Source organism: Anomalospiza imberbis, chromosome 2 (genome assembly GCF_031753505.1).
Source record: "Anomalospiza imberbis isolate Cuckoo-Finch-1a 21T00152 chromosome 2, ASM3175350v1, whole genome shotgun sequence".
Lineage (NCBI taxonomy): Eukaryota > Metazoa > Chordata > Aves > Passeriformes > Viduidae > Anomalospiza > Anomalospiza imberbis.
The window spans coordinates 74605549-74632217 of record NC_089682.1 but is presented as its reverse complement, the minus strand read 5'-3'; the positions used below and the strand labels follow the sequence as shown (position 1 = coordinate 74632217).

The window sequence follows — 26669 nt, the reverse complement described above, 5'->3', positions numbered from 1 at the left end:
GCAACAACTTTCAGGAGCTTCTAGGTGACATGTCAGCTGCTTCAACAGTCTTCCTATGCTTGTTAGCTCCACATGCCCAGCAGCGAGGCACTGCTTCACTGGCAAGCAGACATCAGAGCACTGGCTTTAGCCAGCAACCTTCAAACTGGTCACACAGATGGTACCAGGGAGCTGTGACAGCAAGAGGAGAAGGAACAGCCATTGTGTGGGAAGTGACCACAGGGCATCTAACTCCTGCTCCAGGTCAGGAGAGGTTGTGAAAATCAGCCACAAATGCAGAATCATACTTATAAAAACAGGGCTCTGTCAGCTTTCTTTGTGGCTAGCCCAACTGTATGAGCAGCACACGTACTTGGAGGTGTGTTTAAAACCACTTCCCTGGCTTGCAAGAGAAAGTGATGTCCAGATATCATGGCAATTCAGGTTGGAGTGGCAGTGGATATAAATCTGGGTAGGGGACAAGTGCCAGTGGAGTGTGGGCCGACTCTAGTGTAAGGGAAAAGGAAGAATAAGCTGAATTACAAACAGTTGATGGCATATGTTGTGCTTGGCTCACACAGCCAGGGGAAAGTGCCAATGCAAGAGCACTGCAAAGGCTGAGTTTGTGAGACAGAGCAGGGTCTGGCCTGTGCAGGTGGGAGCAGTGCCTCCAGCCCCTGGGGCTGAGGCTGTACCCGTTACAGCAGTCTGAGATCAGCACACCACAGCTTCAGCAGGAAGGGAAGTAGAGGAGAGTGTTGTGCAATAACCTGCATTGTGTGGTTTAGTCCTGAAGATCTATGGAGCACTCTCAGAGGCAGCTTAATGGGTAATTTGGCCCACAGCCACTTTTGTTCTAGAAATACCATCTAAATGCAGACTTGACTGCTTGCACATGAAGACACTGCTCAGAGTCACCCATGTCTTAGTGCTTCATCTTTTCAACCAAAATATGATGTACAGTCAATGCCTGATGAAACTATGAAAAAATCAGAAAATCAATGAAAAGGAAATTTTCCTAATCCTTTTGACCTAGATGTGTAATTTTTAATGTGGTCTCTCAGTTATTCCCATTATTGAGTTAAATGGTTGTAGTGAACAAGTTCTTCTCTGCTTATGTGATATTTATTACAGCTTTTTTCTTATTTCAGTCATCTTGCCATTTTATTTGGAGATGTTAATTCTCCACCAGAAAGTCATGGCATGTGCACAGTAAAAAGACGTGTCCTCAGCACAAATTTCATGGGCTGGGAAGAGTTATCCCTGTTGTTTAGCAGCTACCAAATGTCAGGAAAATCTAGCACAGCTATCCATGGTAAAAAAATGCTGGAGAAAATATTATGTTTCTCTAGAAAAAAAAAAAAGAGTCCCCAGGAAGACCTGTGATTAATGAGTGAGAGGAGGGTGGGAGGGTGACAGCAGAGGACTAGGCTAGCAGGGAGTAAAAGGTTATAAATTATAGATTCAATATGCAATCAAGTCTCCACACAAATCTGGAGGAAATACAGCAAGAGACAAATAAACACACACACATGAGAGTTGCCAAGAATAACAGGAAATAAATTTTCTTTTAATATGGATTATATAGACTCTAGCATTAAAACAATGTTCTGGACAGGAGCACCCCTTCCTGTCCCTGCTGAAAGCAAGCAACAGAAAGGCTTCTAACCACTTCCCAACCTGTATGAAAGTTAAATTTCTATATGCTGTACAGCAGCTACATTACCCAGTTATGTATCTATAGCGATGAATATTCACCTCTAAATACAGAGAAATGATTTGACCTAGTCCAATTTCCAAGATCCATCTCCATCCTACCTTCCTCCACACAGGCAATTTTCACAGGTGCCCTGTGGCATGGAAGCCAGTGGCTGCCAGTGGCTTGAATGTCTTTGAGATCAAGCTCTCAGTACCCTCCTCTCTACAGAAATGTGCACACTCTCAGTACAAAGAAATCCCTCCTTCATTCCTAGTCTCATGAGCCTGGAGTACTCGAGAGGAGCATCATCCTCTGAGTAGCAGTGCAGTGCTCCTATATGTAGGACAAAATTCTAGTTATTGCGTGATTTGGAATTCTTTCTCCTGTATGGTGGATAACTATAGAGAGATTTAGCCCATCTAGGGCTAATTTTGACCTCATATGGAATCTGCACAGGGAGTCTTCCCCTATGCAGAGGATGTAACCAGCTTCTTGCTGCATACAGCAGAAATGCAGGTCCTGGTGAGATGATCCTACACTAATTGTTTTGCTCTTTTTCTGAGACATCTGCCTCTGTGCAGCAAATTGTCCCCAACACTGCGTGACCCTGGTTCTGTGCAACAGGGCAGTGCTCCTGCAAGTCTGAATGGTTCAGCAGATGATGTGAGGGAAGTGAATGCCAAATCTAGCAAACTGGCTTTCAGTTACTCGGGAACAACACAGAGATCCTAGAGACAGGGTCTTGCTGATCCTCTAGTGCCCCACAGAATCATGCCCCTAAGAGTCACATGGAGTGATTAATACAATACAGACTGCTCTTCCCCACTTACCCTACCCGGTCTCATAAGGAAAACTGCCTTGTAATGTTCTCCATATATCTAGAAGTCCTTGAGCAGACCAGACATCCAGTGCTGCCATAGTGAATTCTTCTGCCCAGGCTGGCCTGTATAAGCACTTATACCTGCAGATATGTTTACCTTCCCCATCAGCACCTGGCTCTGTGCAGGTCAGCACAGTCAGAGATTCTGCAGGAAAATTCCAGGTCCCAGGTAAAAAGCAATCCCAGATAATGATTCTGCTCCCACATCCAATTCAAATTTGCAACTCCTTTCTGCTTTGTGCAGGAGCTTCCAGGTCAGGAGGTAGGAACTCAACTGAAGATTGAAAGCAGGCACAGCAGCTGGAGAGTGTGGAGGTAGCCAGACCAAGACAAGACACCAAGACAAGATAATTCATTGCAAGGTCTCAGTAATGTCAGGTCACACAGGTTCTTCATGGGCTTTCTTTGGCTTAGGAGTGGAGGCAGCTGTAATTACTGCTCCCTGAAACTTGCCTGGAATGGGCATCAAGAGATGTCTTCAGTGGGAAGGGTTGGACAAGAACAGGGGGGAGGAGAGGAGAGGAGAGGAGAAGAGAGGAGAGGAGAGGAGAGGAGAGGAGAGGAGAGGAGAGGAGAGGAGAGGAGAGGAGCGGAGAGGAGAGGAGAGGAGAGGAGAGGAGAGGAGAGGAGAGGAGAGGAGAGGAGAGGAGAGGAGAGGAGGCAGCACTCTGATCCAACATAATCTTTTTAGAAAAATATAATGCCATACTAAATCCAGAATTTTTCCTTTTGGTAGGAGATGTGTGTGAAGGAGGCAATGGGCTTGAGAAAAAAACTTCCCAGAGGTAGTTATAAATGATCTGTTGCCACCGAGGGAGGGGTGCCTTGGGTTCAGGACAGCTCATCTCCCAGTTCTGTCACTTCCCTAAGGCCAGCAGACACAAGGAGGAGAATGTGCTATCACACAACAAACTCAGTGGCTCGGGAGAATCATAGAGGCTCAGGCTGACCAACCACATCCGAGCTCATGCTGATGCTAGGCAAGCAATCTAGGGCAGGAGTCCTAGGGCATGAAGGTGAGATGAGATGCAGCTTAGGGCACCTGTACCATTGGGGAGGACTTCATCCTGTCCCCATTTCTGGCTCTCTCCAGGGGCAAAGCAAGAGAAGGTGCAGCACATTTATAAGGACCTCTGGGAAATGAGCAGCTCACAGCCTGTCAGGCAGAGTGTGAGAGAAAAGAGGGGAGAGTCCCCTATCCTCAGCAATAGATTATAAAGATGACAACAGCTACCATGACAGATTGGCAGAGAGGGTACTCTGTGCCCTGCAGCACCTGTAGAAGAAGATGTAGGAGAAGGGATAGAAGCAAGGAAATAATGGGGGAATCACAAACAAGAAGCACTTGTCTTGGACTGTAGGTAGTGGATGATGACTTCTCTTCTCTCTCTTCCTTTTCCTCTCCTACTGTTGGTAGCTCACAGAGCATCAGGCCTGTGCTGCTGCTCCAGGAGCTGTCTGCAAGGGAGAGGCAGGGGCTTCCCGGATCGGCGGAGACGTCGAGGAGGAAGGCCAGCCAGCTGGCGACAGATCTCATCTGAAGACAAGCAGACACACACAGGTTGACAGATAATCAAAGTTTCCTTCAAATTCTTCACCAGCAGAATAGTTGGCGGTACATCCTTCACGGCATCTACAGAAACTCTTGAAACTGCTCAATCCTCATATACACGAGGCAAGCAAAGCAAGTCCTTAGGCTTTTATGAATTTCCTTCTGGCTTTATGCAGGTACATTACATATTAAAACCACCTGTATTTTGCTGCAACAAAGATTTCATTAAAAATCTAGACTGGATCCTGCTTCTATTCATGAACAGAAATACTGATATTTACTCTTTAACCTCAAAGGAGTACAACTTTGAGTGAGGGTGTGTCTGGGACTACTAGACCATGATCAAAATCGAGGAATAGAGAGCTATCATATTTTTTAGTAGCACAATATCTACTTCCCAGTTTTTTTATCATGGCATGGTATATTAGGTCTAAGACTGCATTGCATCAGAGCTCTTTCAAAGTCCAGGAAAGCTACTGAATGTGGATCAGGGTCTGTCGTGGTTTGACATGGAAGTGAATTTTTTCAGGAAATTGGGTCAAACCAATCAGTGTTCAGGTTTGGATATTGGCACCTGGAGTGACCACTGAAGGTATGGACACGCCTCTGAGAACACAGGGGGTTAAAAGCAAGAACTCCCAGGGGAGCAGTCTCTTTGGTTCCGGTCAGAGTGCGGTGCAGACCTCCCCTGCCCAGCCACGGGCTGGGCGGGGGAGGGGAAGCCATGTGGCCTGGTTGAGGTGAGCCGAGGGGGCTGAAGGACTGGAATCGAGTCAGCTCCTGCAGATGGAAGGGTGGAGAGAAGCAGAGATGCCTGAGTCTGGACGGCACCTGTAAATTTGCCGGCGGAGGAGAAGGAGAAGTGGGGGGGAGGTGCCCAGCCTTGGTCTTGGGAGTTGGCTTCTGGGCAGAGATTTCAGCCATCCAGGGAGTCTGAACTTTTAACCCTTTCCTGAGAAATGAAGGCTTTGTAAAATATTACTTCTCCTGGATTTGAAGTAGAAGAGAGACAGTCTGGGATCTGAGATGTTGGAAGAGGAAATTTTGGGTGAAAGGAGATGATGGAGTGGCTTGTAGCTAGACTTTTCTTGTTAGCCATAGACTGAACCAAATTCTCCTGCAATAGAGACTGCATTTTAGGGGGATGCAGTGGTGAACCAGAGACCTGCTTCAGCAACCACCAGTGCAGAATTGGAGAGAACAGAGGAAAGCTGAGGAGGGAATGGTGATGCCCTCTGTCTTCAGGAAGAAGATGATCTCTGCTCTTGAACCCTCAGCCCCAGGGGGAAAATGAGGGGGACTGTAGTCCCAAGATGAGAAACTGAACTGTTGTCCCTTTTGGTCCTTGGCAAAGCATCCTTAAAGGAACCCCATAAGCAGTCTGTCCATGCATGATGGTGAGAACACTGTGAGATGGAAAGGAGAGTGTCACACTGGCAGATTTTCCCTGGGTGGTTGCCATGTGTGACGTGGAAACACAAGGGTGACAATTGTGTTTCCTGGGGGAGTCTGTGGTGCAAGAGAGACTTCTCTCTCCTTTGAGGGACTGAGTATTGATTATCTGAAGGGTGGCAACTTGATCACGAATCCTGGGTGGTGTCTCATTGTGGGTTTGTTTGGAAATTAGGTGGGAGGAGGAGTGTTTTGGAGGGTCTTCATCCTGGATTTAGTGTCTGTGTTTTTTATAGTAGTAGTAGTTTAATAAAGTTTTTTTCTTTTGTTATTAAGCTTGGGCCTGCTCTGCTCTATTCCTGATCACATCTCACAGCAATTATTTGGGAAAGTGCATTTTCATGGGGGTGCTGGCATTGTGCCAGTGTCAAACCATGACAGGGTCTAAGCCAACTAGTTAGATTGGAGAGACTATCAGATGGCTGCAGCTATCCTTCTAGGCTAGCCTGTTATACCACTCACCTTGCATGACCTCATTCTCCTTGCAGACAATGCGAGTGCACACCTCCTTGTTAATTACGTACATGCGACGCACACTGCGGGATCACCGGGATCAGCAGCGGAAGGCACAGGGACACAAAGAAACAAAAAAGGCGAACAGGGAATAAATATGTATATTCAGTAGTAAGCAGGCAAATCTTAAATTTTTATGATTTCTTAGCCAAGAATAAGGCTTCTCAATAGCAAAGTAATCTTCGTAAAGACTTCATGAAATCTTAGACTCCTAGAAAGGCTTGGGTTGGAAGGGACCTTGAAGATCACCTAGTTCCAAACTCATTTCCTTGGGTAGGAATGTCACCCACTGGATCGGGTTGCTCAAGGCCCCACACCAGACCTTGCCTTGAACACTCCCAAAGATGGGGCACTGACAACTTCCCTGGGAAATCTGTGCCAGTGCCTCATCGCCCTCTGAGTAAAGAATTTCTTCCTGACAACAAATCTAAATCTCTCTTCTTTCAGTTTAAAACCATTCCCCCTTGTCTTATCACTATTTACCCATGAAAAAATGTTGCTCTCCGTCTGTTTAATAAGCCCCCTTTAGGTACTGCAGGCTGCAGTGAGTTCTCCCTGGAGCCTTCTCTTCTCCAAGCTGAATAATCCCAGCTCTCTCTGCCTGTCTGTAGGAGAGGTGTTCCATACCTCTGATCATTTTCATGGCCCTATAAATGACCAAATACCTTTAGTATGGATTACAATATAGGGCACATTACAGCTCCTTAGTGCTGCACAGACTGTAGCCATTGTGCTGTTTTAAATAACTACCCTAAAAGGATGCTCTGGGGATAAGATTTATCTCACCAAGAGGTTCCCAGAGAAAACCTCTAGTTTTCAAAGGGAACAATTGCTGAACTGGACATACCATTTCTGGGCAGTTTCTAGTGCTTTTCTTAGGGACTGCTGGTTTCTTACCTTGTAACACAGAGGTAGCTGATACACTGCTTTACTGGCTTGTGAACAGAGTACAGGCGCGTGCAAGGGAACTTTTCCTCACGGCAGTCTGAGAACACACACACAAACATGGAGGTGCAGTCCAGCATCATGGCCAGCTGCACTCATTCAGGCACAGATATAACCTAATCACTAGGTACAGTCCTCCAGGCTTCTAGGGAAGGACCCCAGCCTCTATTGTCACTCTCATGTGAGAGATGGGGCTGGTTTAGAGAAGAGGAAAATAGTGCAGCCATTTCTGATCCCCTTGGTTCGCAAGACAAAAGGAAGGGAAAGTTGAGTGAAATGCAAACCAAGCCCACTGGACACCCAGAATACAGAAGGCATGTGTTGTAAAGGGGACAGACACATACAAACAAAATGTAAATTTTAGTTGAATATTTAAGACATGACTTTCTAATAGATGTGCAATTATCACATTTCAGGATACAAATCTAGTTCCTAGTTTTCTGAACACTCAACCCTGTAACTAACTATAATGTATTTTCTTGCATGTCTTTCTGAAATGCCAGGTCTTGGCCACTGACACTGACACAATACTGACCCACTGTATCTGGTCTGCTGATCTGCCAGCTCCTTCCTTCCCAGGCATGCCATCCAGGAGAAGGCTTCAGCTTCCACTACCATAATTCTCTGGTAGTTCTAACTCAAGGAACAATTTAAAGCAATTTTCCAGGAGACAGAGCTCTGTGCCCAGCCAGAACCTCTCTGGAGAGGTAACAGGGTGAGTGAAAGTGGGTCTGGGAGAGGGTGCAGGCAGCAAACTTAAAACATACCTGATGAAGCCGTTGTTGTTTCACTGTCAGACTGAACTGGAACACAGAGGGTAGCAAAGTTAGTTAGTTACCATGATTCCTTCCTAGAAATCAGCTTAATCAAAACAAATATCTGGAAAACTCTTTCAAGAGCCTTCCACTGTAACTTCTAAGGTGGAAAAAGATTTCATTGTTACTGACATGAAACCATAAGGTACAAATCCAATGTGAGTCTAGTGCCAGCTATGCAGTCAACAAAATTTGCCTAAAAATTTCCCATAAAGCATTACCACTACTGTTCAAAATTACACATTCTGACTTAAAAGGTCAGGTAAATTCCTTTAGCTGCTGTAATTACCCTTTATTGGGTCAAGAGGTGAAGGATTTTGTGACTGTCCTTCATAAGGAACAGTGACACACATCTTTAAGAAACAGCATCCCAACACCACTGGATCTTTAATGTCCATGACAAGGGGTCAGAAAGAGATTGGTTTGTTACTCCCTCTGATAAAGTAACCCATCTGTACCACTGCAAACCAGTACATTTTACAATTTACCTAGTAATGAACTGGAAAGGAATTCAGAGAACTGACTGCCAGGTGCAAGTTCTTATGAGCAATTACAGAGGACTTCTGCTCAGGTGCCATATTTTTAGCCAGAAGCATAGACAAAACATATGTGTTAAAGAGAATGAATCTTTTGGGTGTAGGGCTTAGGAGCAGTCAGAGAAGGCAGGATTCCAGGTGTGTAAGGGACTGTGTGAGGAGAGGGAAGGAAGGTCCACAACATGTGGCTGCAAACCGAGAATAAACTCACCAGGAGGAAGAAGCACAGGTGGTGGGGCAGCTGTACCTGGAAAAAAGAGATGTACTGGAAGATCTAAATTTGAGCTTACAGTTTCTTTCCTCCTGCCAGTGTGTTCTGCTGGTGGCTTACCAGTCCTGACTAGTAGCCATCTTGCATCTGGTTCATAGGCAATGCTGGTCATGGTGGTGTTATTATCTGATTTGTCAGAGTACATGCAGGCTTTCCCTGCAAATATGTTGGGTGTGCTAGAGCTGATAGGATGCTGCAGAGCAAGGATGGGTCCCAATGGCACATCCTTTGTGAAGAGTTTTTCTTGATCCCTCAATAGTAAGCATTTTGAAGCCCAAATTTGCTGTAAAAGCTTCACTTTTAGTCTTTTAACCTTTAGATGTAGGTCAGCCACCACCAGTTTGGTCTGGACACCAAGTCCTATCTACCTTCCTACAGACTGTCAGGCCTCATATGCTGAACACAGTTGCTTTCACGTGCCATCCCAACCACAAAGATCACTCATCTTGTAGATACAATATTGTGCTTCCACTTTCCTCTTCCAGTGTTGTCTTGAAACATGGACAAACTCTTCAACTATTAAAGTTGAAAAGAAGGGTGTTTATTACATGGAGAATAATTTCTAAAGGTATGGCTGAGGAGTCAAGGAGTCGCAGACTCCTGCTCAATACATAATCATTACCTGCCCATTTTGTATTATAATTCATATTATAATTAGCTGAATATCCATTACGGCTGGGCAAATCTATCCTATTAATTGGGTTGGTGAGATTTTGAAATAAGGGAGTGGGTGTATGGGAGGAAGAAAGCCATCTTCCACACAGTGAACTCTTCACCTATGTCCAGTTGGCAGGGCTTTTTGACCTGCTGGTCATGGTCCAAGCCTCTCTTGTTCGATTATTCTTAGAGGCCAGTTAGTTTTATGGTTTCTGCCCTTCTACAATACTCCTAGCTTTACTTCCTGATATCTTTGTCACACTTTAACTAGAGTACATGATTCTTGCTAGCCACATTTCTAACTTAACTCTTTAACTTATTTAAGATCTTAACTAAAATATGCAGTTTTTACTGTCTTAATTATATTCCTAGCTGGCCCCTCAACTCATCTGCAGTTTTCAATTATCCTAATTACATTTCCAGCTGACCTCCTGACTCAGTCTCATGGCAGTCTGACCCACAGAAAATACTGCAGCCAGCTGATGAGCAGAGTCAGGACAGAGGACAAACTGTGGAGCTGATGTTCTAGAGAACAAGACACCACAATCAGATGAGTTCCCATGCACTCAGAGCACACTCCCCAGAAACAGCCATGTATAGCTGCCTCTCTCTGACCCATAGCATCGACCACATGTGTTTTCCCACTCCCTGCCCTGCCTGGTCTTCACCACCTCAGAGGGATGTATTTGAGAGACTGCTCCAGCAGAGAGAATAACCATCCCCAAGGCCAGTAGTGACATATTTGAACTCAGAGAGGGGTTGTAAAAAGTGGAGAGGCTCCTTCTTGAGCCTCTCTTTTCCTCCATTGCCCATTATTGTAATTGCCTACACTTCCATCAGCTCTGTGTCCTTCTCCTGAGGCCATCTCCACTCTCTAAGCACTGTGTGCTCTAAGTGCTTATCTTCCAGTTCCTCCATCTACCCTTCCCTTCATAGACATTTTGCTGCCCTCCTGTGACACAGCTGCAGGCACGGTGGGACAGACAGTACTGAAAAACAGAATTTCCACTTCCCCACTCCAACAATGCTCAGGGTTTGCTCTACTGCTTTCAGGGTATTTTTGGCACCTCTGTCTCCTGTGAACTGAAGCACATCTGCTAATGGTCAGCAGACACACACACACAGCCCGTGTCCCAGTTTGAACCTGTCCAATTTCTCACCCTTCATCATTTAGTCAGTTTGTTCCTGACACCTTCTCTGGAAGCCAAGGATGTGTGAGCTTTAAATTTCATGGCTTCCTGCAGTGGAAACCTCTTCAGGGAGCCCTGGTACTTTAAGTGAGATTGGCATTTCCTTGGAGAACAGACCATTAAGTCACCCTAAATTCATCTCCCTGCGTGGAGCACAAAAAGGACTCCTAGAGAGCCATAAGTGCTGGAAGAACGCTGCTGCGCATCAAAAGTGGGACGAGGAGTTTCTGGGCATAATGGGTAATTTCTGCAACTGTATAGGCAGTAGTGGTGAAAAGGGAAAAAGAAGCATGAAGATGCCAAGAGACTGGAGCTTACCAGAGCTGCTGTCGGGGGTAACTCCATCTGGAAAAGAGAATGTCCTTGAAAATTCTTTTCTTTACTTGATGGTCCCTTACGCAGCCAGCCAGATCCAGCTTGAAATACTTCTCCTGCCATCATAGGCTCATGAGACAGTGGGATCCACCCCAGCAAATATGTAATCAAACACTACCTCCAACCCGCCCATATCCACTCCCCATTTCTGGTGGCTGGCCTGGGACTGGGTTTCTTAGTGCACATGTTGTATCAACCTTCACTGTATTTTGGAGGCATATCTTGACTTCTCAGATATGGCCGCTGTTGGCATCTTGATGGGAAAGAAAGACTTCTGAAATGAAGGTACTGAGGGTCTGGCAGCTCTAGGGACAGAGAGCTTAGGACGGGCATGCATGGCAGAGCAGGAGGAAGGCAACTCCAAAACCTAGCCTTGATTGCAGAAATTCATCAGTGGATGAGTTTCTTTGAAAAGCAATTGATAGCAAAGCTGGGGTACAGGTAGAGAGGTAAAGCATGAAGGAAAGGATGCTTGGAGGACTTGTTTTGGGCTGGCTTCTGAATAGTTTTCTGGGAAGCTGCAGATGTTACATATCATAGGATCATAGCTGGGAGATGTCTGCAGGCTTAGCCAGGGGCTTCAGGTTTGAAGAAAAGGCAAGCCCTTGTGGTCCTTTTGGGGCTGAAGCATGATGTAAATGTACATTCACTTTATCTTACCATGTGGCAAAAATGCATTAAGGTCCAGAGGGATAAATCAATTCACCCCCAACAACACAACACAACAGCCAATAAGAAGATCAGTCAATATCCTTTCCCAATGGCCTCACTACTAAAGCACCATGCCATTTGTGCACCACTTTCCTTAGGATTTTTCTGAGCAGCAGTAGAGTTCCCCAAGCATCTTGTGGTTGAAGACATACCAGCTTCTGTGGACCTCCTGCAACCCTTGACTGTGAACATAACTTTGTACCCTTCAGCTAAGTGTTTGGGACCCCTTCACTAGAGAATTATATGTAAAGAGCATGTAACACTTAGCAGGTTGTCTTGGAGAGCTTGTTTAATCTTCACTGAAAGGTAAGCTCACAATGTCAGAAGCAAAGAAACAAAGAACAGTATTTTACAATAAACGGGCTGTAACTCCACAGGACAATTGGGTCACATAAGCAATCTTCAGCACATTTACATGCCTGTAATACTTACCAGTTGCACTTTCCAGTTCTTGCCCATTGACCATCCATGGAAACCAGTCTGCAAGAGAAGAAGAGAGGGGCATGACGAAAGACAGGTTTTTAGAGTCTGCAGGCTTTGGGAAATTTTAATGTTTATCTATCCAGGAGACACCACTGCCCTCTGCTGAAGGGAGAAATGCTCTCTACTAAGCCTCAGCCTCCACTGCTGGCTGCATTTGCTGTTTAAAGGCTCGTGGATACAGCGGGTCCTGATCCTATCCCTGTTGCTTCCACCAGGGGCAATGGCTAAGCACAGGGACAAGTTAGAAAATACCTCCAGATCTGCTACCAGACTTTGCACCTCTGAAACCTCTTTTGATGCATTTTGAAAAAAAAAAATCCATGTGGCCTCCCTGCTCTGGAGGCTGAGCAAAATCCCTATCTCTATTTTATAAAAGAGGAAACTGAGTCATGGAAATTATGCACTTGGGGGCACAGATTGAGTCATTGGTACAGTAAAAAGCAGACTGCAGGTTTTATAGCTCCTTAGGCAAATCATCCAGCCTGGGTATGGAGCACAGAGCAGATAATCTTTCTCCTCTCAGCCTCTGGGTAAACTGGAGAAGGGGAATGATGAAGGCTTGGCTGTGCATGCCACATGGAAGAAATTGAAGCTGGGTTAGACTGTTTGTTTGTTTAAATATAAAGGGTGACAGAGCAGCTTCCTTACAGCAGCCAGGAATAGGAAAATATTTCCGTAGCCACAGACGAGGGAAATGTCTGCATAACTGGGGTGGGATGAAGGAAGGAGTTGGCAGGGAAAAGCTAGTGATCTGGGGCACTACAGGGATGTGTGCATGACCAGCCCAAAAATCAGTATATCCCGCTACGTCCTGTGACCTGAGCCTGCAGCTTTCTGCTCTTAATGGGAGCACTGTTTGGGTAAAAAACTATCAGGTCTGGAGGTTTTGTCATAGTTCTTCCACATTCCAAGGGCAGTTACTTGCAGGCTGCAGAGGGTCTCTTGGGACCCCCACACAATCCTGCTCTACAGCATTACAGGAGTTGCTGGACCCTGATCTTCTGTTCCCCACCCAGTTGCCTGGTGATTAACCCAGGGAGGGCCAGCCATGCACAATAACTTAAGTACACAATTTAATACAGCCCAAAACTTCCCCTGTTCTGGCTAATCTCTTAATTGTAACATGCAGGGAAGAAAATGGTGCTGAGCACTTTCTCATTTGTTATTGATGCAAAGGGAAGGATGAAAATCCTGAAACTATTGCAGAAGCCAGCAGTGCTGGATTTGAAGAGACGTATAGAAAAGACAGGGTGGCTCCTCCCCCTTTTCTAACTTTGAAAAGTCAGCTATTACAAATCTTGTTTTCCCCTAGGGGTTGAATAGAAAACCAGTCCAATTCTAAAACAAAAGGACATAAGTGAAGTGAAATGTCTGCATACACGGCGAGAACACAAAGAGGGTGATTTTCTTATCACACCTTCAATCCCTTCAATTTATAATTACTATGGTACCCAATAAATAAGCCTTATAAACAACTGGACTTTCTTATCCAAGCTGTAGTAAATTCATCCTTGAGATCTCGAACTGCAACCTTAACTCACCAAATCTGTAGCTTACCCAAAATCAAAAGAAACAATGAGAGATCAGCTGGTGATTCCTGTTATTTTCCAAGTTAAAACAAACAAACCCAAAGAGAGGTGCTAAAACAAAATACACAAAAGTCAGAAATATTCCTTTCAGGCTTCCTTCATGTACAATAAAAACCACAGCCTTTTTTTTTTTTCCTCTTTCAAATTGTAGTCCACCTATAAGCTCATCTCTTGGATGCCTCACCTCCCTGCTTCACAGTCACAACATGACATTGTTTTTTGTGCACCTTTAAAGGCAAAAGTGCTATTTGGAGCAGAATCAGGTTTCAGCATGAGGGGAGGATCAAGGAGGGTATTAGAATAACCTAGTTTGAAAATGATAGGTAGTCATCTCTTTCCTACATACAGTCTTTCCTGGACAAAGCTTTGTCTATTCACTGAAATTAATCTTTCACTGTCTGTCCTGAGTCTTCTGACTATAATGTCTGATGCTGCCCTCTTGTTTTATTCTTTGTTGTTGTTGTTGTGCTTTAAAAAAAAAAAACCAAATTTGATCTGAATTTTTGCCAAAGTATCTCCAAGCAAATAAAGTAATGGAGACACAACACAGAATAACAACAACCACCACCACCAAAAGCAGAAAATGGTCTGAACTACAGAGGTGAGGTTTCTCAAAACAGCAGTACAAATACTACAAAACCTCCCAGCAGCTGAATGGCTCGGAATGAGGTCATTCCAGCAGGAACTGCTAGTGACAGCAAACGTGTCACAACTGTGACAGAACAAATTTTGCAGAGCACTGGGAAATGCCCTGTAGATCATGCATATACAGGTGGTACAGCAGTAAGCACAAAGCACACCTAACCCTCCTTCTCAGCTTGATCTGGATGTTTTGCTTACTAAAACATACCTGCAGTAGAAGCTGTGGACCTCTGTCTCTTGTGACTCCCAGTACTTACTGGAGAGTGTCACAGATGGGAAACTGTTTCCAGTTCCTAATTTTCTCCTTACAATCCTATATCCACCTTGCCTTTCCTTCCCCCTTCACTACCCCTCTACATGTCTTTGTCCTTAGATCATTGCACATTATTCTGTGTAGGAAACTCCGCAGGGCCCAGATGGGGAAGAAATCCTTCCCCTGGGCATAAGGACTCACCAGCTGGGGACAAGAAGAGTGTTAAGACACAAAACAGTATACAGGTTCCAGAGGTCTTCATCCCTGTGGAGTGGAGGAGAGAACAGAGGGAAGCTAAGGCAGGAACTGGTATACCCTCCCCTACACCTCAGAAATTTTGCTTGTTTTACTCATTTTCCTCTCAAGACCATTTGGTCTTCCCAGCCTCCCTCCTGTCTCCCTCCTCATGTGGTCAGTTTTCCAAGTATTTCTGAAACATTCTGGACTGAACTTATAACACCACCTACTTTGTTCCTCTTTTCCATCTCCTTTCTCCAGTCCCCATCTCTTTTCCCATTTAGATGGCTAAGCCTTGCTCCACACACACCCTCAGCATGCAATGAAAAGTTTCCCCCACGTCCTCTCCCTCCATTCTCTTCTGCTTTTCAGTTATTTCGAGGAGCACTGAAAGAAAAGACAGGGTCCCCATCACTTACTGCAGCCCTCAGCTTCCACTCCCTTCAGCAGCAGACGCTCTGTTTTTCCCCTTCGGGGCCCCCCCACTTTGGCTATTGGGTAAATAACATGCAGCCACACCCAGAACACGTTCTCCTTTTAGTTGTCTTCAACATACAATTTCTGGGAAAAGAGAAAAAAAAGAAAAAAAAACCCCAAGAAGCCAGCGAGATGGAGGAATATGGTATCATCATACATGTGGAATGAGGGGGGGAGCGAGGAGCAGCAGCCCACACCCTCATTCCAGAGTTTATTGTCCTCCGAAGGGGCTCCTCCCATTCCCCCAGGATGGCCCGGCACCAGGGAGGGATTCTTGGGTCTGCATTACGCACTGGTGTCCCGTTTCGTCCTGCCCTTCTCTGCAGCCCGGCTTCTCCTCAGGCCGCTACCTCTAGCCACGTTTCCCGACTCAGCTGCCGCCTGTCCCCACCCCAGCGCTCCGGTGCTCTTCCCGGTTTCCCTGGCTGCCTGTGGCACAGGGACACTGCGGAGCCCGCATCCCGTTCTCCGCAGGACGCGCCCGGATGCTGCCCGCGGCTCTCCGCCCTGCGGCATCGAGCGGGGCCGGTGGCGGGGCCGGGGCCGGCGGGCAGACGGGCTGGCAGGAGGACACCGAGGACACCCAGCGACAGCGGTGACATCACCCTGCTGCCTCGCTGGCGCTTCCCGGCGGGATGGAGGGACTGGGCTTCCCACTGGACCAGGCTCGTGGCGGGCAGGGAGCACAAGGAACGGGAACAGGTACTGGCCACGGGGCCCGTCCTGCAGCGCCGCTGCCTTTCTGGCCTGAGAAAGGCAGGCAATAAGAAAAAAAAAAAAAAAAAAAAAAAAAAAAAAAAAAAAAAAAAAAAGGGAAAAAGAAGGTAGGAAAATGAGAGACACAAACCGAAAAGGAAGACGACGAATGAGACCTGACCTTCACTGTCATCCTCCTGACTCCCCTGTGCCTCCAAGCACGGTGCATTTTATGATTGACGGAGGTGCAAGCCCCACCAGTCGCACTGGAATAGCCACTTTCCCCTAACTCTTCCTCCAACAGCCCCTGGATCCAACCTCCTCCTGTTGCTTTCACTGCCTTCTTTTCTCTTTACTGCTTCTGTAACAACTCTGCTGGGTTTGAGGAAGCACTGGATGAGCTTCAAGACACAATCTCAGTCCTGGAGCCAAGGAGAAGGCTAGGAAATGACCCCAACTCCTTATGTCATACAGCAACGAAAGAGAGAAACCTGGTAAGGGAAAGCTGTGTCCCCTAAGGCTCATCCTGGTAGCTTGGTAACCCTCATTTGTTCTCAACTAATTGCAAACTGAGAATAAAATCCTATAATGCCTTATACACAGTTACTAAATAAATACTCACTATGTCCTCCCTGCCACGCGAGACCCATGTTGCCAACACATGATGTAACTGAAGCCAACACTTCTTACCTGAGAGCTGGCTGAACATTGTTTTTTGGCAGTGCTTAAGAGGAAAACGACTGTTCCTTCTTATTCGTGGTCCTCTTAAGATTCCTGGAGGATGCACTAGTGGTGGGCCATACCAGAAGAGGTGCACAGGGGCTGGGGAAAGCTAAGCATTTGCCTGCTCACCAGGGCAGCCCTCTGAACTCAAACACCATTCCTGTCCTTCAGTGGAGCAAGACACCACCATTCCCACTTTCAGGGACCAGCTAAAACTCAGTCCATTGGAAATGCTCAAGAAGTCATTAAACAAACAGGAGGATATGATGTGAGTTATAACCACACATCAATTTGAGAAATCATCTCATATCCTTGGCTTTTTCTGGAATTCCACATAACAGTATGTTTGGACAACTTTCCACACACCTTGGTTTGACTTTTGTTTTTCTCTGTGCCTCTGTGTTGTCATTTGAGATGTTACTGCTTAACAGGCTAACTAAAACATCCTGAAGAACTTGTGAGTTTTCAACACATTTATTTGGAAATTTTCATTAATGCCAAATATTTTTGTTTACCAGTTGATGTACCACCATCTCCCACAGAGCACAGGATCCACAGCCAGTACTGGGTGAAGTTTCTGCTGATTGCTTTTGAGCTTTAAATTTTTCTTTCAAACTGGAAGACATTCTCCTTCAGCTGCTTGGTGCGGGTAGATCCCTTGTGCTAGCAAAACCCCTCCATTTGGAGAGCTTGGTGCGGATGGGGGCGATGCTGCTGGTGATGGAACTGCTGGCTGGGAAGCTGTTCAGTATTTTACATACTAGAGAAGCCGCAGAGAAATAGCTGGAGGTGTCCTGCTGCTCTTGCTCGCGGTGGACACCTGAGGGAGCCGCAGCACACCGGCATGCGAGCGCCCCTTTTTTCTCTTGCAGTCCAAGGCCATTCTCCAAGAGATGTGGCGCCGCATCTGCAGGCCTATCCGGTATGAAGCATCTCCTCATAGCTCTCTTGTTTTTCTGCCTACTGGATTGGCAACTGCTCAACTTGTTTTTTTGTGAAATATAATCTTGATTTCCTCCCCCCCCATGACATTGACAAAGATTGCTGTACACCCTTCATGGCAGAGATGAATACTTCACATACTTCTGCACGTTCCCTTCTCACTCACGTTGCTGTTTTCTGCTTTGCATGCTGCTGTCCTCCATCACAGGGTATCTTGGGGGACATCTACAGCTGATGACTCAAGGTAAAGCACTCTCTTTTCTAAAAGTTGAAAAGGTATCAGTGCCACAGTATGGTGGGAAGAACTGTTCAAAAAAGAACTGTTTGCCACAGTAAATGGCGTGGGTGACTCATAGAGGAAACACTTCCATATATATATTCCCTCAAGCGCTGACCCAAGGGCCTGCAGGTGTTTACCTAAGATCAGATGCAGCGACAGTGATTCAGCAAAAACTTACCTTCCTTTCCAGTTGGCACTGATCCCATTATGTTTATCTAGGATGCCGTAGTGATGGTAGCATATTTTGGATGAGATACAAAATCAGCCTTCCTGGAAATTAAAATCTCCCGGCGCATTTCACCCTGTAGAGTACTGCATTTGAACAGACAGTTAAGTGATCCTGGGGCATGCTATTTGCAAAGGTCTTGGAGACTTTTACCTCTCCTCTTTGTTTCCCTGGCCTTCACATATCCTCATGGTAACAGGGCATTAAGTTACATCCAAATGATAAGAAATTAATGAACTGCTGTGGGATCTGTGAATGCATGTGCCAATAATGCAGCTCTAGCAGTCATGTGAATTGGGGCTGAAAGTTTTCTTGGGACCACACTGCTGAGGGGCTCCTTTAATCCCTGAGGTCTGACACCATCCTGCAGTTGCTCCACTGGTGTTGCTGAGGTCATCAGTGGGAAGGGACATAAGTTAAAGGCCAGATCCATCTATCCCCAGTTTGGGAGTTTCACATCTTCATCACATTGTAGAAGAGTGAACACTGCCAAATACAGGAGCCTAGACACACAGTTTGTCTCTTTTTATTCATAGTCATATTTTCTGTTATCCCATCTGCCAAAATAAGGAATTCTTCTCCCCTTTATTTCCAAATCAACAAGGCAGTGCTTAGAGGGCAGGCAGTCTTGCAGTCACAAAATACACTAAAGTAGTCCATGAAACTCTAATTAATACTGGCTCAGGTCCTTCAAATCCATTCAGCATTGTGAAGAACTGAGCACAAGAAGAGGAAATCAGTGAGCTCTTTGCTCTTTGGTTGGTTCATTTGGCCCTGTGCTTCAGGCTTCTCATGGTCAAGGTGGTTATGGTGAGTTGTCAGGGCCTTCTTTCTTCACTGGTTGTGCTTTGGGGTTTCCTTCTCTGCTCTTTCTGTAGTTCTTACTATCACAAAGATCCTTCCTTTCTGATCCTTTGTACTGTCTCAGGGTCAATTCTTCCTGGCTGTTTCACCTTTCCTCCACTCTCTCCTTTCTCCAAGGAGCTGAGCTCAAATATAGCTTTCTCAGCAAACTTTTTCCAAAACTGTTCTCTCAGGGGATGCATAACATTTTAAGCTTAACAAACTTATAAATCCCTCCTTCATGCTCAGTTATGTGTGTCCATACAGACTCTGGAGCACATAAAAACACCATATTTAATTCAACTGGTGCAATTTTATATACAGAAGAGGCTGCAGACACAAGTAAAATGACAGCAAGGACATGATGGATACCCCCTCCCCTTCTCTCATCTCTTCTGGGCATCACAAACCCTGGAGCAAAGCCAGCAGGATTAATCCTCCTGTTGCAGCACAGCAATCGTGCCCTGGAGCAGTAACCAGAGCTGGCTGAAGAAGTCACTGCTGGGAAGTAGAGCTGCGTCTCACACCGACACAGACAGGTTCACAGAGCTGCTCTGGCACAGATCAAGTCACAGCTCAGCCTTCCAAACAATACAGTATCTGTCTTACTTAAAGTCCAGCCTCTTACACCATTTTATTGTCTTTTAGTAGTCCTGCATGGTGGAACAGATTTTAGTGGTTTTGTCTACCTTAACAGTCCAAAGTCAGCAAAACTATATTAATTATATTTAAACATAGGATACATTGTAAGCTTTTGAACATCGTTGGTAAAGGGGGCAAAGCTGGCAACTTTAAAAGCCATTTGCTTTAAATTCTGTAACGTTTATGAAAGATCTGTTGTCAAAGCCTTTTTTTAAATTGGCCACATCCAAAATATTCAAACTGTTGAAGTCCTTCTCTGTGTCAGCATTGACAGCACTCACCCTGCTTCTGAAAGGATTTAAGAAAGAAGAGCAAGTTGTACTGAGTAGAAGAAATGCAAATTATGTTATATGTTAGCAGACAGATTGATGAGAGTTTTCATTGTGGGGAAATTAGGAAGCACCACTTTCAGGTTTGCATCCCTCCATTTCCTACACCTTCACAGAGACTGTAAAGTCTGACTTAAATATTCCTTTATGTTTTACTCTACAGTTGACATTACAGGAATCTGAACAAAGATTTTGGGCATTACTGCAACCACATTCTATAAATCACTGTGTTTTCTGTAGGTACTGCTGACTTCAGCCAGGTCACCTGAATTTTCCTGTGATGTTCCTCAGGTGTAGTCACTATTCTATTCAATGGCAGACTGAAGTCAAGGCAAGCAATGTTAATGAAAATCTGTCCTAATGTGAAATGTGTACATGTAAAAGGCCTGCACTGCTTTAGCTCACCTCAGCTTTAAAGAGATGGCAACAGCAACAAATGTAGATCATTCTGTATCAATATCAACAGCACCATCACAACATGCCTGTAAAAGGGCAACACTGGTAGTTGAAAAATCTACTTTGGTACTATTCTAATAATTTCTTGACTCTGTCCATTAATGCAGCTGCCCTGATACATCTTCTTATGAAAGATGCCCTGGACGTCTTTGACTATTTATTCATTATGTTATTTTTCTTAGAATAAAAAAAAAAAACAACCAAAAACAAACAAACAAAAAAAAACAACCCTTGAATTTATTTGCATGCAGCTGTATAGAATATTTGCATTCAAATCAAAGCCCACTGTGTTTGTTTGTTAAAATATAAATGTTATTTAATCATATCAATCTAACCTTTTTAGCAAGGCTCCTCTGGCTATTTATTGTTTACTCCCTGAATTTTCTTGCCATGTCTGCCATCTCAGGCTTCTCTCCAATTTCATTCTTGGGTTTTTTTTTTTTTTTTTTTTTTTTTTTGCTATGCTTTCTTTTTACTGCATCTAATATTGTTCCCCCTATTTCTGCATTTATTCCTTTGTTTCTGTATATGTCTTTCTTTCTTTCTTCCTTTCTCTCTTTCTTCTTTCTTTCTTTTCTTTCTTTTCTTTCTTTCTTTCTTTCTTTCTTTCTTTCTTTCTTTCTTTCTTTCTTTCTTTCTTTCTTTCTTTCTTTCTTTCTTTCTTTCTTCCTTCCTTCCTTCCTTCCTTCCTTCCTTCCTTTCTTTCTTTCTTTCTTTCTTTCTTTCTTTCTTTCTTTCTTTCTTTCTTTCTTTCTTTCTTTCTTTCTTTCTTTCTTTCTTTCTTTCTTTCTTTCTTTCTTTCTTTCTTTCTTTCTTTCTTTCTTTCTTTCTTTCTTTCTTTCTTTCTTTCTTTCTTTCTTTCTTTCTCCCTTCCCCTTTCCCTTCCCCCCCCCCCAGTGCTGTCTCCCAGTTCTTCTATCTGAATAAGCTTTTCTGACTGTGGCGTTCTCTCTGTCTCCTTGGTTTCCTTTCAGTCACCCTCATTGGAATGTTGGCAGAAACATATTTTTCTTTCAAAACAAAGAGACTAAATAAGTAAATGAATAAATAAAATAGCTGGAAGCAGATGGGAGGTCTCAATTCCAGAAGGGTCTGTATTCTGCGAGCTTTTCTCACTTCCTAGCAAACGAGGAGGTAGTTGCACTCCCTGCCCACCCACCCCTAGCCTCACAGGGAGCCAGGCTTCCCCCTCCCCTGGTGTGAGGACCTTGCTGGGAGTGATGGATTGCACTGCAGCGAGGGCTGGGAAGCGCTGCAGGGAGAGCAGGGGGAGGGATAAGGAAGGAAGGGAAGGAGAGAGGGAGGGAAAGAGGGAGGAGACACGCTGCCAGCGTCAGGCTAGGAAGGATGTAACGGGGCTGCTGAGGAGAGAGGAAGGGGGGGATTGGAAAACGAGGATGGGGAGGGCATGGCTGGGAGAGCGTGCGTTTCTGCAGGCAGCACGGCTCCGATCAGATTGGTGAGCTCAGGAATGATGGAGGCACCAGGCAGTGGGGGCAAGGCTGGCACTGGGCAGCAGGGGAGACAGACGGGCGGGGAAAATGGAAACGACATAGGGAAAGGGAGGAGGAGAGAAAGTCGGAGCTAGAGAAAATAAGGCTTTGGTTGTACAGAAACGACAAAAGGACACAACTCTGGCAATCTGGATTTCTTTGGAGCTGCAACAGAGGAGGCAGTGTTGATGTAGAAACACTCAAAAGGTCAAACAAAGCATGCTGCAAACTGTACTGAAATGGGCTTTCATTGCATTCCGAAGGGTGGTAACAGGATGACCTCTGGGCGGTAGCGAGGTACATCTGTGCGGCCGAAGCTACCGGTGATGGAGCTTGCAGCGTCTGGCTGCAGCAGCTTCATTGCCCGATGGATTTTGGCAAGGAGGATGCGTCCTTTTGCCTGGGCACTGTGAGGAATGCAGATGACCTCCTCCCCACTGAACCAATTGCAAGTGCTGCTGAAACATGAGTTGTCATTGTTTGTTGCCTTTCACGCTTCTCTTCTCTCTCTCTCTTTTTAAAATATACATCTCTCCATCTGTTCCTCATTCATTGCCCAGATTTTTCCTCCATCTCTCCGTTTCCAGCATTACCTTCTTCCCTCCCTTCCTCTCCCTCTCCCCTGCCCACTCGCAGACGCAGCGCTGGGAAGGGAAGGGGCTCGGTGGGCGCCCGGCGGCAGGAACCGGGGCTGGGGAGGATGGGGAGCGGGGCGGGGGTGCTGGCAGCCATGCGAGCAGCCCGGAGAACGCCGTCCCGCCCTACAACTTCGAGGAGAGACCCTTCCCCCTCCCGCCATCCACTCATCCCCCTCTGGCTACAGCTGGCTCTCCGCCCCCATCGCAGTGCACCAGCTGCGGTTTCCAGCTACACTGACCTAGTTTTGGCCTCCCTGCGAGACACCTCTGTCCCCCTCCTCCCTTAGCACCTGGCGCAGTAGAAGGGAAGGGGAAGGCTCCCCTGGCACCGCAGGGAGCCTCCTGAGCACTGCTCCCATCATGGCGCCGGACCCTGCGAGGGGAGACCAGAACTGGAGATGCAGGCGCCCGCCCCCTAATCAGCTCCATCGGCTCAAGGCAGGCATGCGGAGCGGGGTGTGTAAGCACCCTTGCTAGCTGCGAGAGGGGGCATCAGTTCGATTAAGAAAAATGAAGAAACCACTCCCCACGAATGACAGAAAAAAACCCCCTAGATTGCCAGCTCTCAGCTCCGGCGACAGAACTGCCGGACACAAGAGGAAAACACTATCACGACTGGGATAAACTCGAGGACATTTAACCTGCTGCCTGAAGCTCTTTAGCTTGGAGGGCAGATGTTTATCAGACTTAATGCAGCAAAGTGCCTGCGAGATATAGCCATCCTGTGGTTGCATCAGATCCTTCCCAACAGGCACTGAAATCCAAAGTCATCGCTGCAACAGCATTCATCAAAAGACAATGGAGAAAGAGACAGAAAAGGGCAAAACAGGAGTCAAGAAGAGGTAAAGGAGCAGGAAACAAAGGCAGGCAGGCAGGAACTTTCTCAAGATGGTAAAAGAAAAATGCAGACTGAGAAAAATAGCTGGAGAAGAGAGATACAGACAGTGTTTTCCTTTCAAATGAGTGTTTCCATCGAAAGCACATTCATCCTTCTGTCCAGCTCCTCGGTACCATTCTCTGTTTCCCTGCAGCAGAACTGCAACTCAGTTGGGAGAAATACACTCCTGTCTTGTGGAACTGGGAGCTGCTGGTTATATACCAGTCTTTGAAACTTACCAGCTGCTATTCATCCATCCCTTTGTTTCTGTCTGCAACTCTGCCCGCCTGGGCTTCTTTGTGTCTTTCAGTCCTCAAACTGTGCCCAGAATAAGGATAACAGAAGCCTCTGACCTTCTCCAAAGTTACCTATTCAATGAGATGCATGCACTCCTCCCTTATGTCCCCAAACGGTTGCTGTCTGTCAGGAAAGGTCTCTCAATGCCCCTGCAAGCCCTTTTCTTCTGTCAGGATTGTACCCTGAGCCTGAGACTCGTCTCAAATGCTGGGAAGAAGGGGCTTCCCATTCCTTCTATTTCACCACATGAACGTGCCACTGTTATTTTGTCCCAATATTTACAGCAAAAGAATTATTTCCCCTGCAGTAGCCTGCTGGCTCCCTTCCCACTGCCTGGCATAGGAAACGGGCAGTCGCGCCCTCCCCTTGCCAGTGTGTTCGGCGCCGGCCGCCCCTCCAGCCCACGACCGCTCTCCATCCCATCAGAGGTTCAGAGGTCCCCGAACGGCGCTACCCGGGCAGCATCACCCGCGCTGCCCCAGCCCCTCTGCCCCCACGCCGCTCCCCCGCGCCGGGGCACTCCCGAGCCCGGCCCGCGCTGCCGCTGGCGGGACAGCGGCGCTGGCAGCCAGCCCGGCGGCAGAGATCTCGCCGTCGCCGCCGGTCGCAGCCGGCTGCCACGGGCAAGGCTGGGCTCATCGGCACCGCCGCCACCAGCGCCGCCACAGCTGCCCGCAGCGCCCCGCCCGCACACGGGCAAGGAGGATGCGGATGCGCACTCGGGTGCGGGTGGGCAGCGGAGGCGAGCCTGGGGCTGGACCCTCCCGCGCTGGACCCGCAGCCTCCCCACCCCGACCCCTCTGCTGCCGCTCGGTGTGCTCGTCCCGGCAGCAGCGGCGGGCAGTCCCCACCGGGCTGGTCTCCACCCGAATGCGTGGGCAGAGGAGCAGCTCGGCACTCGGTGCCGCGCGCAGCAGGACATGGAGCTGTACGTGGGGAGCAGGGCAGCCTCTGGCATGGGAAGCCCGTGTGTGTAGGGCAATGGACCGTGTTTATGGAGAGACATGGGCGCGATGACGCCCTTGGAGTCAGGCAAACGGGCGACATACCCACTTGCAAGCTGGGGTGTCACATTCTGGAGGGCATGGTATGGGACTGAGTCAGTGAAACCTGGAACTTTCTGCAGACCTCCTTAGCTGGGAGTCCTTTGTGTTAGCAGTAGTTTCTCCATTTTCTGCTATCTTACAGTAGTTAATTCAGAACAGGAATTAGTGTAACAGCAGAACCAATGAGAAGCTGAGGTTGTATGAAATTAAAGATGATTTTGCACCATTTGGCATAGTCTCATTTTACATGGTATGAAACAAGAATGATATGGCCATTTTCCTGTTGAAACACAGGCCAGAAGTTGTTTCCCTTCATTGGACCATCTGTGTTCATATGTGAACCCAAGCATTCATGTGTGAACACAGGCCTATACCTTGCCTTATACAATTTTTTTTTTTTACCATTCAGTCATCCAAGCTGGAAGCAGAAACTTTGCTATGAGACTTAGCTGACCAAATGAGTAGCTACTGAAGACACAGGGGAGCACACAGTCAGCACACAGGAAAATGAGTATAAATAATTAGGCTTAGCAACATTTTCAGGTTGGACTTTCCATCATTGTTGCATCACAAGGTCATACACCCAACCAGAGACAGTATATGAAACTTTACAATGTGAATAACAGGATAATATCCTGCAGGCTTTGGCTTCAGGACTAAACAGCTGGTTTGCAGTTGTAGTGAACTCAGTGACAAAAGATGTTTCATGGAATCAACCGTGAAATCAGATTTTGCATACATTAAGGCTTTGGACCAGTCCTTACATTGTGCATTACAGAGTGCATGGGAAAAATCTCAAAAGAAAGGTGCCAGGATTTGTTAGTGTTCAGAGGCATCCATTCCTTGTTGATGCCACAAATATAATTCTTCCCTAAAGGGTGAAGCTCGGTATTCTGGACCACTGACACTGAGAGCATTGTCCAATATCATTCTTGTGCTATAAAATAGTAAGAATTTTGTCCTGAGAATAGATTTATGGATAACAAGAGAGATCTTGCCTTCACTGGCAAAAAAAAAAAAAAAAAAAAGGTCTTGCCTAATTATTGGGAACTATAACATCTACATGCAACTCAGTTGCAGTGACAACTCTTAAAAAAAAAAGGACTCAAGCTTCTGCAGTAGTAGGCACATCCTAGGTGGGCACATTTTACATAATAAATTGACCCTTTCTTCCATTCTACCTCTCCAAGAAAGGGCAAATGACTCCCAAGACTCTTTCCAAACCTACTTAATTTTCTAGATGATGGGAAATTGTTCTAGAGATATAGGGTATCCAACCTTGACAAAGATCAACTACTACAATTCCAGCAGCTCAACAAACAGTATTAAAAAGGATACAGGGCTACATTTTTGCATGTGAGAGAATTACAAAGTTAAGTGGTAGTTGGCAAAATAAATTGTTACTGATAATTGTAAGACCCAGCTGAAGTATCCCAAATGGTTTGAGATCAAATATCTTACTGTTAGCATGACGAGTGTTTTTCCTGTACTTGTAGAATGACTTTATCTCAGATGTCTTATAACCAAACATGCATTTGTATGGCCAAAAATCTACATTCCTGAATTCCCCAGCTGTGCAATTCTCCTCTTTCCACAAACTGCTAACTGTGTTTGAGCAGCAGAGGCACCTGCCTTACCACTTGGCTGCTTATTGAAATATAAAAGAAAAAAAAATTCTGCTATTACTGTGTCACTGTAGTTACATAAATCCTAATGCAGACATTTTTCTTTCCTCTTTGCTTCATGCTGTCTTAAAACCAGCATGCAATTTTTACTCTGAAATACGTGTGCATGCTGGCAATGTGCAGTTGTTGCACAATCTTCAGCAGAGCAATGATACCACAGTAGCTCTTTGTTAGCAAATTCCCTGTGTAAACAAACCCCGTGCACCTCACAGCCTGAAATTACAACTTTTGAAAGTGCGA

At 46.1% G+C, this 26669-nt stretch overlaps 1 protein-coding gene and 1 long non-coding RNA gene across 9 annotated transcripts; both read right to left on the bottom strand.

Moving 5' to 3' along the window:
- Positions 1 to 1518: 1518 nt before the first annotated feature.
- MFAP5 (microfibril associated protein 5) lies at positions 1519 to 15738 on the bottom strand. Of its 8 annotated transcripts, none has more exons than XM_068181767.1 (10): positions 15607 to 15738; positions 15090 to 15166; positions 14744 to 14806; positions 12008 to 12055; positions 10808 to 10834; positions 8551 to 8618; positions 7788 to 7818; positions 6973 to 7060; positions 6025 to 6098; positions 1519 to 4095 (listed from the first exon to the last, which is right to left on the bottom strand). In XM_068181767.1, the coding sequence occupies exons 3-10, from the start codon at positions 14802 to 14804 to the stop codon at positions 3977 to 3979; spliced, it is 516 nt and encodes a 171-aa protein (XP_068037868.1). In that variant the 5' UTR covers positions 14805 to 14806; positions 15090 to 15166; positions 15607 to 15738; the 3' UTR covers positions 1519 to 3976. The 8 variants fall into 8 exon arrangements, with proteins under 8 accessions (XP_068037868.1, XP_068037869.1, XP_068037870.1 ...); XM_068181768.1 differs by having other exon boundaries at positions 15454 to 15732; XM_068181769.1 differs by having other exon boundaries at positions 15518 to 15732.
- A 5349-nt stretch (positions 15739 to 21087) lies between these two features.
- On the bottom strand, positions 21088 to 25765 carry LOC137469228 (uncharacterized). Its single transcript, XR_010996412.1, has 2 exons — positions 23641 to 25765; positions 21088 to 21403 (listed from the first exon to the last, which is right to left on the bottom strand). It is a non-coding gene; the product is annotated as an uncharacterized lncRNA (long non-coding RNA).
- Positions 25766 to 26669: the final 904 nt, after the last annotated feature.

Coding starts and splice junctions, on each gene's coding strand:
- MFAP5 (XM_068181767.1), bottom strand. CDS start 14,804: ATGAAGACCTCTGGAACCTGTATACTGTTTTGTGTCTTAACACTCTTC. Junction 6,099..6,972: donor AGCTACCTCTGTGTTACAAG/GTAAGAAACCAG, acceptor GTGATCCCGCAG/TGTGCGTCGCATGTACGTAA. Junction 4,096..6,024: donor GGAGAATGAGGTCATGCAAG/GTGAGTGGTATA, acceptor GCTTGTCTTCAG/ATGAGATCTGTCGCCAGCTG.